The following is a 13,681-nucleotide window of genomic DNA, read 5'->3' as shown; positions in this document are numbered from 1 at the left end:
CCCCGCCCGTCCTGGCGCAGAACTAGAGAGGGAGCTGGACGAGAGCGGGAGTCCGGGGCTCAACTTCGAGCCAGGCGGGAGCGAAGCCGCAGTCCCTGAAGTGGGGGACTCCGCAACCTCAGGTCAGATGCCGGAGGGCTGCCCTGGGCCCGCAGAGCTGGCGCTGGGAGAAGGGGGGCGGGGGAGGGGGAGCGGAGGGAGCTCCAGCGGCAGAGTGTGCCCCAGCTCCGCCACATTTTTGAGGGAAGGGGAATTCAGCCAGACCCTCCCGCGCCTCCGTTCTTAGCCTGAGGCTGCAGTGGGTCCCGTTAGGGCCTATCCTCCATCCACCAAGGTTTGGGGAGACTAGATGCTTTGGGGTCTGGGAATGTTGGGTGACCTGGTTTGCTTGGGCGTCGGGGATCTCTCTGAGCTCTTCCTGGCAGCAGCACATCATGCTGGGGAGGGAACTGGGGACTTTTAGAGACCAGGCTTTCCTCTTCAGTCCTCCCTTGGGACCAAGTTGGACTCCCTAGGGCCTTGACTCCTCTTTCCCCACCCCAGAGTCACTGCTGTAGGACTTTGTGGCTGGAAAAGTTGCCATGTGGGTCAAGAAGGAGGCAGGCCTGTATTCGCTTCCTGGTTCTGCCGCTGCCTGGGGCTTTACAGCCCTTTCCTGAGGTTGTGCCTTCCTTTGAAGGTTGGTAAAAAGTTAGGGAACAAATGTGCTGTGTAAATCCCTGTGACTACCCACCCACAAGGAGTGCTTGTTAGGTGTCCGCCTTCTCCTTCAGGATGTCCCCACAGCCTGGCCTGCAGGCTCGCTGCATGCTTTTAGGGACTGAGCGGTACATTGGTGTCCCGGACCAAGGATCCAGAAGTCAGAGTGGGAGGGGAAGGAGGCAGGACATTCTAGATCAGGAAAGGACCACTGTGGGCACTTCAGCATGTCCAGCCTTATGGCTTCAACCACCCAGAGCCCTGCTCTTTCTTCACAAACTATCAAAGGCTGGTGGTGTCTGGACAGTCTCTGGGATGGAGTGGGTAGAACACCAAGCTTTTGAATTATGACAGGGCCTACATTTTTTCTTAAATTTTTTTATTTTTATTGGTTTCAGAGAGGAAGGGAGTGGGAGAGAGAGAGAGAGTTAGAAACATCAATGATGAGAGAGAATCATTGAATAGTTGCCTCCTGCATGCCCCACACGGAATCAAGCCCACAACTCGGGCATGTGTCCTGACCAGGAATCGAACCATGACCTCCTGGTTCATAGGTTGATGCTCAACCACGGAACCATGCTGGCTGAGCTCATTTCTTTAATGAGATATGGTCAGTGGGGCTGAGGTCACCCTCTGGGTTCCCTCCTCTGTGGCTAGACAACCTATCCAGGAGCCCTGAGGGTTTGGCTTGGAGATGAGGCTTTCCATGAGCTCCCACCTTCCTCCACTAGATAGTTCCCCAGCCCCACTCCACCCCCAACCTCCATATTGCCTTTAGGAGGTCTTCACTGGCGTTGGGCGCTCCCTGTGCCACTTAGAAGTCCCAACCTGAGTCCCTGGCTGCCTCTGTCTCCTTGTTGTCGCTAGGTGATTTATTGGCCTGGGGAGAGCAAGCAGGACGTTGGCATTAAACATAGGAACCCCTCTGAGTTGACTCAGAGGAGCCAAGCTCCAGCCCACACTCTCTATACAGTGGGGCCTTGACTTACGAGTTTAATTCCATCCGAGACCGAGCTCGTTAAGGAGCTCTTTAACTCAAATTACTCTGTCAACTCAAAGCAAAAAATCCGCAGAGAGACAGCTGGTATCTCAAAAAACTCGTTAGTCAGGACACTCATAAGTCAAGGCCCCACTGTATTACATTTACATAACACCTGCCACTTCTCAATCTCATATTTGATTCCCAAAACCATGCTGGGAGGTAGACAGTTCAGACATGTTTACTCCCATAACTGGAAGAGGAAACCAAGGTCCAGACCAGATAAGTGACCTAAGATCCACACAGTGGACTGGCAGTGGCACCATATCCCGGCCTCCTAACGAGGCTCCGTCCAAGGAACACATGCATAAGCACGGCTTTCCGTTTATTCTTGGGCAGCGAAGTCCAGGAGTGTGAGGATCTCCGTTTGCTTTGTTCACCACTTAATCTCCAGTGCCTAGGCCCATGCCCAGTACATAGTGGGTGTTCAAGTAATTTGTGAATGAGTGAAAGATTCTTGGGAGGGAGGGAGTCTCCCTGCTCTGTGCTACTTACTGTGGCCTTGTCCCAGCCCCATGGCTGGACTCATGCCAAAGCTCTGCCAAGGCCCTGACCGGACTTTCCTTAACTGCTGGGGTTCATTCTCTCTGCACTCTGTCTTTTTCTAGGGTCTCCATTTTACGGTATTCTCCATTTTCATCATGGGCTTCTGCCTGGCTCTGGCATGGACACTCCTGGTTGGGCCGTGGATACCCACTGGTGAGTACAGCTTGGAGGAGAATCATGGCTAGGAGCAGAGGAACCCAGCATCTTCTGGGCTTCTCCAAGGACAGACGCTGTATCACATTCATTTCTATGCCTGCTCCCTAGCTAACACAGTAGCCTGCAGGTGCTCATCTCCAGCGTGTTGATTGTGCCTTCCTTTCATGTCAAGTATGGGGCCAGGACAGCAGCTCTGAGATCCTGTCCTTAGTCTGAGTGGGTGACCCTTTGGCTAATGAGAGTCCTTTTCTTTGCTCTGTTTTCTGAGTTGAGGAGAAGGGGAGACTCAGCCCTATGGCCTCCACCCCAGACCCCAAATAGAAAAAGATTGGTTAGACACAGAAGCAAATAAAGGATCTTGGGGTCAGATTGGACTGAATGCTGACTTCCTCAAAGGGAAGTCACCAATGTTCTAAAACAATATGATCAGGAAAAAAAGCCACAAGAGTTTCATCTTGTTACCTTTGGCTTTGGAGAGTCTCTTACTAGAATCTGAGGCAATTCTCTATAGTCTGGGTCTCTGAGGAGGGAAATGGGCTTAAGTTGCCACAAATTAGGTTAAAAGAGCAACTCTGTGATCATCAGGGGCGGGGATGCAAGAACAAGGAGCAAAGAAAATCTGTGAAATGATCTGTCCTGGCTGGCGGTATAGCCTAGGGTCGGCAAACTCATTAGTCAACAGAGCCAAATATCAACAGTACAACGATTGAAATTTCTTTTGAGAGCCAAATTTTTTTAACTTAAACTATATAGGTAGGTACATTGTTATTAACTTAATTAGGGTACTCCTAAGGCTTAGGAAGAGCCACACTCAAGGGGCCAAAGAGCCGCATGTGGCTCACGAGCCGCAGTTTGCGGACCATGGGCATAGGTGATGAGCTAGCCCCTGCAGCTTCTCCCTTGCCAGACCTGCTCACATTTGCATTTCTTCCAACCTTATCTATGCCTTGGCCTTAGATTTTCCTTTTCTCTTGCCTCTAATTCCCAAGAGGCATTCTCCCCCATGCCCTCCCCAACAGCTCCCATCCCTTGTTCTGCCACAAGTTCATCTTATTTTAGAGATAGGATGTATGTGGCTGCCCTATTTCTGCCCCAAGTTCTGATCCTTAGTTGGGTTCTGCAGGGATGGAAAATTTTTCCCTTCATCCCTTCTTGATTCTTTGGCTTCTTTACCATCCTAAGCTGAGGAATGGGATAGTGGTACCAAAGCGGAGAAGGGAAATTTATAAGACAATAGGAAGAGCAGATATCTGGTTAGATGTTTGCCCTGCCATCCAGATCAAAAGTTATCTCTGGTATTAACCCTCTTTCTGGGCCAGGCCCCTACCTAACATTTTTTAGATGGTTGAGAAAAGGGTAGGTTTTTCTTGAGTCTGCTATATCTTGATTGTCTTCAGCTCAAAATAATCCACATGCCAAATTGACATATTTTGGGGTCACTTATTCTGTTCCTCCTCAGTTCTTTGCTCAAATATCAGGGCCTGAGTCATTTTTCCTCTCTGACCACCTGGTGTGTGTGTGTATGTGTGTGTGTGTATGTGTGTGTGTGTGTGTGTGTGTGTGAACTATGGGGCAGGAGAGTAGCTCTGAGATCCTGTCCTTGGTCTGAGTGGGGAGACAATCTGAGGAACAGGTCTCCCTCTGGCTAATGAGAGTCCTTTTTTCTTTGCTCTGTTCTCTGAGTTGACTCAGCGCTATGGCCTCCTCGTTTGGGGAAAGGAATCTGGCTGGTCATCTGATCTACTGACCAGAAGGACCCCTGCTATATTTCTGATTCTGGATGCTTCCCTCTGCCCCCGTTGCCTGAGTTCTTCCCTCAGCAGCTGAGTACTCCCTCCCAAACCCTAGATTTTTGGAGCAAATAGGGTCAAGAGGAGGAATTATATGGGGGACATGTTGACCCCAAAGAGAAGGGGGGCAAGGTTATCCACTTGACTATCAGTCCCTGATCCCACCCAAGAAACTGGAAAAAAGATCAAAACCACAGCCCTGTGGCCCACATCCTTGCCCTGGGCTCTGCTGAGCAGGAGAGGGCCAAGCCCCTGCCCCTGCCTGGGGATGGATCAGAGAATGACATGTCCTTTCCTGGGTGGGAGAGTGGCTTGCTCTTTGGGGGTGGCTGGCTGTTTGGGGGTGGCTAGCTCTTGCTCTGTGTGATGTCTTAAGGCTTGGAATGGCTGCTGTCCTGCCATGTCCCCCAGGGAGCTGAGGTGTGAGAGTGACAAAAGTCTCTTGCATCTCCTTCTCCATTGCCCCTGTTCTTCTGCTTCCTCTTTCTCTCTGAGGCCATTTGTCAGCACACTGCACATGGCTACCTGGCTACAGTCCTGAAGTGCTCCCTGCCATATCTGACCCCCTCCCCCACAACAGCTTAAAGATTGGGCTTGAGCCCTGACCGGTTTGGCTCAGTGGATGGAGCGTCGGCCTGCGGACTCGGGGGTCCCGAGTTCAATTCCAGGGGCACATGCCCAGTGGGGAGTGTGCAGAAGGCGGCTGATTGATGTTTCTCTCTCTCATCCATGTTTCTAACTCTCTATCCCTCTCCCTTCCTCTCTGTAAAAAAAAAAAAAAAGAAAAAAAAAAGAAAAAAAGAAAAAAAAAAGATTGGGGTTGAATTTGAACATCATTTTGCTCTGATTGGCTCCCTCTGTACCTTACCCTACCTCCCACATCTGTGCTGGATGTCCACTTTCTGCTGACCCAAGTGTCAGGCTCACAGGATACAGATTCTGCAGGCCTGCCCATCCGCTCATGTACTGAATTGCCCAGCTGCCCCTTCCCTCCATCCTCACACAGGAGCTCAGAATGCTATTTCCTGGGAAGTGCAGCGATTTGATGGATGGTACAACAACCTCATGGAGCACAGATGGGGCAGCAAAGGTAAGTGAGAGTCAAGTGGATACAGAGCCAAGGGTTAGGATGGTACCCACTGCTTAGGGCAGCGGTTCTCAACCTGTGGGTTGCGATCCCTTTGGCAGTGGAACGACCCTTTCACAGGGGTCGCCTAAGACCATCCTGCATATCAGATATTTACATTACGATTCATAGCAGCAGCAGCATTACAATTATGAAGTAGCAACGAAAATAATTTTATGGTTGGGTCACAACATGAGGAACTGTATTTAAAGGGCCAGAAGGTTGAGAACCACTGGCTTAGGGCCAAGGACTGGCAGGCACCAGCAAAGGCTTATCCATTCCCAAGGTTTTAAGATCTGTGGTATGGAGGAAGCCTGGGAGAGAGAAGGTCAGAGAACCCCTCTGAGGATTGGTCCTTGTCCCTACTCATCCCATTTCAGGCTATCGGCTGCAGCGCCTGGTCCCAGCCACCTATGCAGATGGGGTGTACCAGCCCTTGGGAGAACCCTACCTGCCTAATCCCCGTGACGTCAGCAACACTGCCACAAGGGGCCCTGCAGGGCAGGCCTCCCTGCAGAACCGCACAGTGCTGGGGGTCTTCTTCGGTAAGGGCCTCAACCTGTAGGGGACAGAGGCCAGGGGGGTCAGCTAGACACCTCTATGTCTGAGGGGGACTCAGAGAATGAGGGAGAGAAATGTTGGAGGGTCAGAGAGACTGGGGAGAGAGATGGAGGGGCTGGCAATGAGGTGGGGTAGGGGTGGGAATAGAGGGTTAAAGTCTGGTTAGAAGAGAATAAATGTGCCGCAGGTTGAGCTGTTGACGGGGGTGGGGTAGAAGCAGGAGCATGAAAATAATCTGGTGGGGACTCTTGGTGGGATGCTCTTCTCACTCTTTGCCTCTGTGGCTCCTAAGACTGGCACAGTATAGGGTTCCTATCCTGGCAGGAGGGCTGGCGGGTGTCGAAATGGGGTTGCTAGGGCCTAGTGATGGGTTTGTTTGTTGGCAATCAGCAGGAATGCCGGGCTCCTGCTAGTTATTCCAAATGCCTACACCTGCTTCTCAGTGTCCATCAGGCCACCAGGGCTGGCGGGCCCTCTGGGCGGGCTGCTCCCAGCGATGTGTTGGAACACATGCTGCCAGGCACACTCACTGGGCACACCTCCCAGTTACCAAGGAGAGGGCCAAACTGTCAATGAAAACAGTTTGGACCAGGGTGTAACAAAGCTTTGGGAAGGAATGGGTGAGGTCAAGGCGGGGACTTGCCCGTAATGGCTATTGAGTCTTTTGCAGCTTGGGCCTAGGGGTGGGGGGACTAGCTACCTGGGGGAGAAAGGAGAGTGGGCTTCCCTGGCCCTAGCGCCCCTCCCCTGTGTGCGCAGGCTACCACGTGCTGTCGGACCTGGTGAGCATAGAGAGACCTGGCTGCCCCGCCGAGTTCCTCAACATCCACATCCCACTCGGGGACCCCGTGTTCGACCCCCACCGGCGTGGGGACGTGGTGCTGCCTTTCCAGAGGAGCCGCTGGGACCCCAAGACCGGACAGAGCCCCAGCAACCCCCGGGACCTGGTGAGATGGGCAGGTGGCAGGGCAGCAGCTGGATCCCAGGCGGGTGGGGCTCTGGGCCCCGGGTCTGGCAGGGTCTTGTGCGGAGAGGATCCCGCTCTCCCAGGGACACCCGCCTGGCCCTGGGCCCCCCTTACCCGCCTCGGCTACCCCCTTGCTCACCTGTCAGACCAACGAGGTGACGGGCTGGCTGGATGGCAGCGCCATCTATGGCTCCTCGCACTCCTGGAGCGACGCGCTGCGGAGCTTCTCTGGGGGACAGCTGGCGTCGGGGGCCGACCCCGCCTTCCCCCGGGACGCGCAGGAGCCCCTGCTCATGTGGATCGCGCCCGACCCCGCCACGGGACAGCGCGGGGCCCGGGGGCTGTATGGTGAGGCCGCGGGGCGCCGGGCCGGTGGAAGGGCGGGACGGGCTGGGGTCTGCGAGGTGGCACTCCCCTGGGTCACACCCGCTCCTCTCCCTCCTGCGTCCTCCTGGCGGATGCAGCCTTCGGGGCAGAGCGAGGGAACCGCGAGCCCTTCCTGCAGGCGCTGGGCCTGCTCTGGTTCCGCTACCACAACCTGTGCGCCCAGAGGCTGGCCCGCGAGCACCCGAGCTGGGGGGACGAGGAGCTGTTCCAGCACGCGCGCAAGAGGGTCATTGCCACCTACCAGGTCAGTGCCACGGCCCTCCCCGCCCCACCCTCCTGCCCTGGTCCATGGGACTCTGCTCCCCTGCAGAGCCCTCCATTCTTGGACACCGGCCACCCAGAAACACCCTTTACTGGGACAGCTGGTGACCAGGACCGGGTGACCCGCCTTCCCTCTCTCGCAGGACCCCCTGTTTGTGTGGAGAGCTAAAGTCTAGGGATGACAGAGAGGCTAAGTGCCACTTACACAAGAGATTTAGCTGCCCCCGACACCCCCCTCCAATCCCTTGTTCCTTGTGGGTGAGGCCTCAGCTCCTCTCCCATTTGAGTTGCCTTTCCCATGACTGCCCCTGCCTGGTCGTCCTCTCCCACTTAAGCCTTCCCTGGCTCAGATCCCTCCTGTCCTGGCAGCTGGAGCATTCGCCCCACCTTTCCTCTCTCTTGACCCTCAGAACATTGCTCTATATGAGTGGCTGCCCAGCTTCCTGCAGCAAACACCCCCAGAATATACAGGTGAGGGCATGGGGGGCACCTGTGTTGAGGGAGGTTGTGGTTAGGATCCATGGGTGGAAAGAAGACAGGTGGATGCCTGTTATGGGAGGACTGAGGGTTCAGGAGTTTATTTCTCCTATTCCTCCCGTGGGGCAGGGTACCGCCCTTTCCTGGACCCCAGCATCTCTCCAGAGTTCCTGGCAGCCTCTGAACAGTTCCTCTCCACCATGGTGCCCCCTGGCGTCTACATGAGGTAAAGGAGGGCTCAAGTGTGTGTTGGGAGGTGAGGGGGCGGCAGGCGGGGGTGGGATTGTCAATTGAGAAAATTGCCCTCTTGAGTCTTCAGGACAGGATTATCAGGGAACAGTGAACAAGGACGGGAAGAATAAAAACAATTGTTTAAAAAGATACATTATTGTGGTGTTTAAGCACTTTAGGTCCATTTTCCTGCAACTGGTGTAGCTCTTAATTCTCCAATTAAGACTGGCTAATTGAGGCTCAGAGGCTGAGTCACAAAGCCTGTTGTGCTGAACTTGACACTATCCTGGGGGCATTTTTAGCTGTAAATACAGAACTTGGCCCTTATAAACCTTTTGGAGAAATTATAATAAAAATGTGAACCTGACCAGTGTGGCTGAGTGGTTGAGCATTGACCTATGAACCAGGAGGTCACCGTTCGATTCCCAATCAGGGCACATGCCTGGGTTGTGGGCTCAATCCCCAGTGTAGGGTGTGCAGAAGGCAGCCAATCAATGATTCCCTCTCATTATTGATGTTTCTATCTCTCTTCCTCTCCCTTCCTCCCTGAAATCAATAAAAATATATATTTTTTAAAATGTGTGAGAGCTGAAGAAAATATAGGCTCCAAAATAATAAAAAGGGGACTTTAAAAACAATTAATTAATTAAATGTATACAAAGCAAAGCATATCAGTTTATTTTTTTTACAACTGCATTATATTTTTTGAAAATAATATATAAATTTATTAATAAATAACAGTAATAAAAGGATATGACAACAACAGAGGCATGATATAAAAACGACAAAAACATGATGTGAAAACAACAAAAACATGATATAAAAACAACAGTGATGCAAACAATGACTGATAAAGTGATTAAACTTATTCTAATATCTCCCTGTACACCACATTAAGAGTGAAAACACTTTCAGAGTGCTTGACTAATTTCCCTTGTGATGAAGTACTTAGAACTTTAACTGTAACATCACATGCTCTTCAAACTCGAGAGAAAGCAATATATAACTGACCATGTGCAAAAACGGGTTCGGGTAGGAACATGCCTACTCTGTCTAGAGTTTGTCCTTGTGATTTATTAATAGTCATCACAAATGCTGGCATCACGGGAAACCGTAGTCGAATCAATTTAAATGGGAGGCCAGTGTCAGATGGGGACAAATTAACTCTTGGAATCCGAACAGCCTCTCCCTCTGCAGATCCTGTTAATACTTCAGCTTCGATAATGTTAGGTCGTAATCTTTTGATAATAAATCTGGTACCATTACAAAGACCCCATTTACTATTGAGATTTCTCAATAGCATGATGATTGCACCCACTTTCAATTTTAATTTATGACACGGCATTCCCAAAGGAGTAATACTATTCAGAAATTCCATGGGGAAATTTTCCTTTGTTTCTTTGTTATGGGGTGGGGCCACAACATTAGTAACAAAGAAACAGAATTAAAACGTTATTGTGGGAAGCCACTACGGTGTTTTGGACAAGTTCAAGCCTTGGACTGATGAGAGGGCACACTCCTCTCATTGCCACATGCAAGTCCCTCCCAGCACAATTATAGCCAACAGCTGTAGTTGTGAGCTTGAACCTATGGTCCGAACACATGGCCCCACGCCCCTGAGTGATGTGGGCTTGATAGAGTTCAGGTGCATGTCGTTGAGTAGGATTGAAACCCAGGAGAATGTATGTAAAGATCTTGGTCACGCCCTTACTTTGCCTCTTAGCATCTGCTAGGCAGGCTCACTCGGCTCGCAGGCTCACTCGACTCGCAGGCTCACTCGACTTGCAGGCTCACTCACGTGGTATCATTAAGTACTCCCAGGGTTTGATTAAGTAATTAAGCTCAGGAGGCTCTTGATTCTTGAGATCCTCTAGTCTGCTGTTAGAACTCTGTATAATATTCTTTATTTCAGTCAGTGTATGCTTAATTTCTAGTTGGTCCTTTTTCATAACCTCGAGGGTCTCACTAGATTTCTTGAGGGTCTCATTAAATTTATCAGCAGTTTTGAGAAAATTCTTGAAAAGCCTTATAAGTGTGGTTTTGAACTCTATATCCTGTAGTTTGCTTTCCTCCATTTCTGTCACTTGTGACCTGTTTCTTTGTCTCCACATTTTTTATGCTTTCCTGTGTTGATAGAGTGGCTTTCTGTGCTAGGTGTCCTATAGGGCCCAGTGGCTCAGCCTCCCCAATTATCTGAGGTGGACATTCTTGGTGCACCCCTTTGTGGGCTTTGTGTACAGTCTTGTTGTAGTTAAGCCTTGATTGTTGTAGGTATCACTGGGCGGAATTGACCTCCAGGCCAATTGGCTGTGAGAATCAGCTGTGTCTATGGTGGGAGAACTGTGCTGGAGACACCCTTCTGGGGCAAGACTTGCTTCAGTGGGGCTTTGGTGCTCACTGAGTCTGCCCCCTGAGTGTGTCCCTTATGGATCTGAGGAGTTGTAATCTGGATGGCCCACTCTGACCACTGGGTACACTGGCTCTTGGATCTCTAAGGAGATGCTAATTTAGCCTCTGCCTGAGGCTACCCAGCAGGAGCTATGGAGAGATCTGCAGATTCCTCTTCTTTGCTTGGGGTTTGGAGGTGCCTAGATGAGGCCCAGCTGTGAAGCAATGCAAGCTGCTGTGGGGCCTTGGGTCTTCTTTTGGATGTTCTGGGTCTCTCTGACCCAGCTGCAGTTTGTTAGGTAATTTTCAGATTACAAAGGGCCAGGCCTTCCATATGCAAAAGCCTCTGAGCACAGCTTGGGTGGGGCGGGGTCTCAGGGAATCAACAGGGCGGGGCAAACAGTTATGGCTGATCCTCAGCCCTGCCCTAAGAGGCCCAGGGTCTCAGTGTCCCATGGTAATTGCTGCAAGCACCTCTGAGAGAAAGCTACCCTCGAGTTCTGCCCGATGCCAGACAGTCCATTTCTCCCCAGAGACTCACCCGGAACTGGAGTTCAGAGCAGTTGGGAGCTTGAGACTCCCTCCCAATTGAAAAAGACAACTGTGTCCTCAGTTGCCAGCCCTTTCCACATGTGCCTCCATCTCTCTGCACTTTACTTCCGCACCTCCTCTGAGTCTCAGTGTGCTTTTCTCTTTCCTTCTAGTTGTAGAATTTCCACTCAGCCAGCCTTCCTGTGGTTCTGGATGCTGTCCATTTTGTCTTTTAGTTGTATTTTTGAAGTGGTTGTGTGAGGCAGCAATTTCCGGTGTTTACCTATGCTGTCATCTTGGTTTCTCCATTGCCCCATTTTGCTTCCATTAAAAATGTCTGTGTATTTCCAACTCAGCAACCAGCTTCCACCAGCAGAGGCAGCCTGTGCCCTGGGCGAGGTCACCTCTGAGGAGACCAGGGGCCTGTGGCTGTGACAAAGGTGGTTGTGAGCATAGGGGCTGAGGTTGGGGCCACACGAAGGTTCCAGGGTCTTCACGGCCTGGCAGGCCACCCACAGGACCCAGCTCAGAGGGGAGGGACGCTGGTCTGGGCAGGGAGGGGCCTGGATGCTGAGACAGCTCCCCTAGGATCGCCCTGGCTAAGCCTGACTAGCTCACGCTGGCATTGGCAAAGCCCCCTGGGCCACCGCATCAGCCCCCAAACAGGAGCAGATCTGCATTATAATTAAAAAAAAAAAATTTTCCTGGAACAATTTCTGTTGTTCCACTTATTTATGCATTCGCTGATTGTTTCTTTTATGTGCCCTGACCGGGAATCAAACTCACAACCTCAGCATATCAGGATGATGCTCTAACCAACTGAGCTACTGGGCCAGGGCTGGAACAATTTCTGGATATGCCTGATAATGGCCAAGGAATCATAGCAATTGAGTTATTTATAGACAAGTAATTTCAAAAGAACAATTACAAATTCGTTCAAAATGTATATGTACATGTGGAAAGAGAAAGAGAGTATAAGCAAACTCTATGGGTGCATTTTTAGATATTTGGTCTGATGTGGGAGAGGGACCTCCCCAAAAATCAGATTGTTCAGGACCTTCCCTAAACACTTACCACCTCAGGGAAGCCATGGCCTGGCCCCTCCATACAGCCTGAGAGACCAGAGCTGATGCCTGACATTAAGACCCTGGGGTCTCAGTCACCACTCCCCTGCTCCTTGCATTTCAGAAATGCCAGCTGCCACTTCCAGAGGGTCATCAATCGGAATTCAAGCGTCTCCAGAGCTCTCCGGGTCTGCAACAGCTATTGGAGCCGAGAGGTCAGAGCTGGGGACATATATGTGGGTGGGTATGTGTATTGTGTGTGTTTGTGTGTGTGTGTGTGCGTGTGTGTGTGCGCAAACATACACATGTGTTAGGGTATGTGGTGAAGGTGGGCAGTAGGGCTGAGACAGCCAGCAACTGGGATGGGCTGGGGTAGAGGAGGCAGCCTGGGGACCAAAGCCATCTCTTCTACCAGTGTCTGAGATGACTGGGTAGCTGTACATGGTCAAAAGTCAACCCTCTATTCTCACCTCAGGACTGTGCAAGTGTGGCTCTACATTTATTGCTTCCTCAAGGTTTTTCTTCTCCCTTGACAGCTCTGAGTCCCCTGTAAGCCTTGGAGTACCCCAGTCATCCCAGCCCCCAAAGAAACTCTCCAATTAGACTTACCTAGGGCAGCAAATGAATATGTTTTTGTGGGTTGGAGGCAAGGAGAAGGGAGGTATTCTGAGAGATACCAGGTATAGTCTGTCCACCCAAACCAGGTGAGTGTGGGTCAAGAGCATTGATCATTAATTTAAAGCAAACAAACTCAGAGTTCATAAGAGGGAAGTGAGGAGGGAGGAAAAGGGAGAAGAGGAAGGCATAGGATCAGAGTCATGGAGCTGAGTTTAGAGAGCTCAGTGTCCTCCTAATCCCTTTTTATTACTTTATTAATTTTATTTCATTATTTTTTAAATCTCTAATGCCCTTTTTAGTAAGGGGAGGACACTGAATTCAGGGAGATCCTATTACTTGCCCACAATCACACAGCTGGTTACCAAACAAAACAAGAACCAAGATCTATATTTTCTAGTGTCTTTGTCAACCATGATCTCAAGTCTGTTTCTAAAAAGAGAAGAAATAATGAATAAATAACCAAAATAAAATAGAAGATATCAAGTATTTGTTCCCTTGTGCTCACGGAGACCTTTCTCCCTGAAAGGTCTGGTCAAGGGCTTTGGATGAGGACATCACTCACTGTGAGTGGTGAATCAACCTGTGGAAGAGGAATGGCCCACCAGTTTGGGAGTGAACAGCAGGACTGAATAAAGAACGTAGACTATAGGTGGAGGGAGTCTGGCTGCCCAAATTCTGGCCCCATTAGCCACACTCGTCTCCTCTCCTCACTCCCCTAGCACCCAAACCTACAAAGAGCTGAAGATGTAGATGCGCTGCTACTGGGCATGGCCTCCCAGATTGCTGAACAAGAAGACCATGTGGTGGTTGAGGATGTGCGAGGTGAGGCCAAGACTGGCC

General features: G+C 50.9%; 1 protein-coding gene across 4 annotated transcripts in view; it reads left to right on the top strand.

The window, feature by feature from the left end:
* The first annotated feature begins 3 nt into the window (after positions 1-3).
* The window catches only part of DUOX1 (dual oxidase 1), a 41,261-nt gene continuing 27,583 nt past the window's right edge, over positions 4-13,681 (top strand). For 2 of the 4 annotated variants that reach the window (XM_059702449.1, XM_059702462.1), the window contains exons 1-11: positions 4-122; positions 2,347-2,437; positions 5,237-5,320; positions 5,737-5,901; positions 6,677-6,864; positions 7,031-7,232; positions 7,349-7,515; positions 7,943-8,003; positions 8,139-8,235; positions 12,348-12,438; positions 13,561-13,663. In XM_059702449.1, coding sequence (XP_059558432.1) covers positions 2,380-2,437; positions 5,237-5,320; positions 5,737-5,901; positions 6,677-6,864; positions 7,031-7,232; positions 7,349-7,515; positions 7,943-8,003; positions 8,139-8,235; positions 12,348-12,438; positions 13,561-13,663 — 1,216 coding nt within the window. In that variant the 5' untranslated portion in view covers positions 4-122; positions 2,347-2,379. Of the gene's footprint in view, positions 123-531; positions 680-2,346; positions 2,438-5,236; positions 5,321-5,736; positions 5,902-6,676; positions 6,865-7,030; positions 7,233-7,348; positions 7,516-7,942; positions 8,004-8,138; positions 8,236-12,347; positions 12,439-13,560; positions 13,664-13,681 lie in introns of those variants that run through there. The other 2 variants (XM_059702453.1, XM_059702457.1) reach the window with 2 other exon arrangements.

Source organism: Myotis daubentonii, chromosome 1 (genome assembly GCF_963259705.1).
Source record: "Myotis daubentonii chromosome 1, mMyoDau2.1, whole genome shotgun sequence".
Classification (NCBI taxonomy): Eukaryota; Metazoa; Chordata; class Mammalia; order Chiroptera; family Vespertilionidae; genus Myotis; species Myotis daubentonii.
Note: the sequence above shows the minus strand (reverse complement) of the source record. Positions and strands in the feature narration are given on the sequence as shown.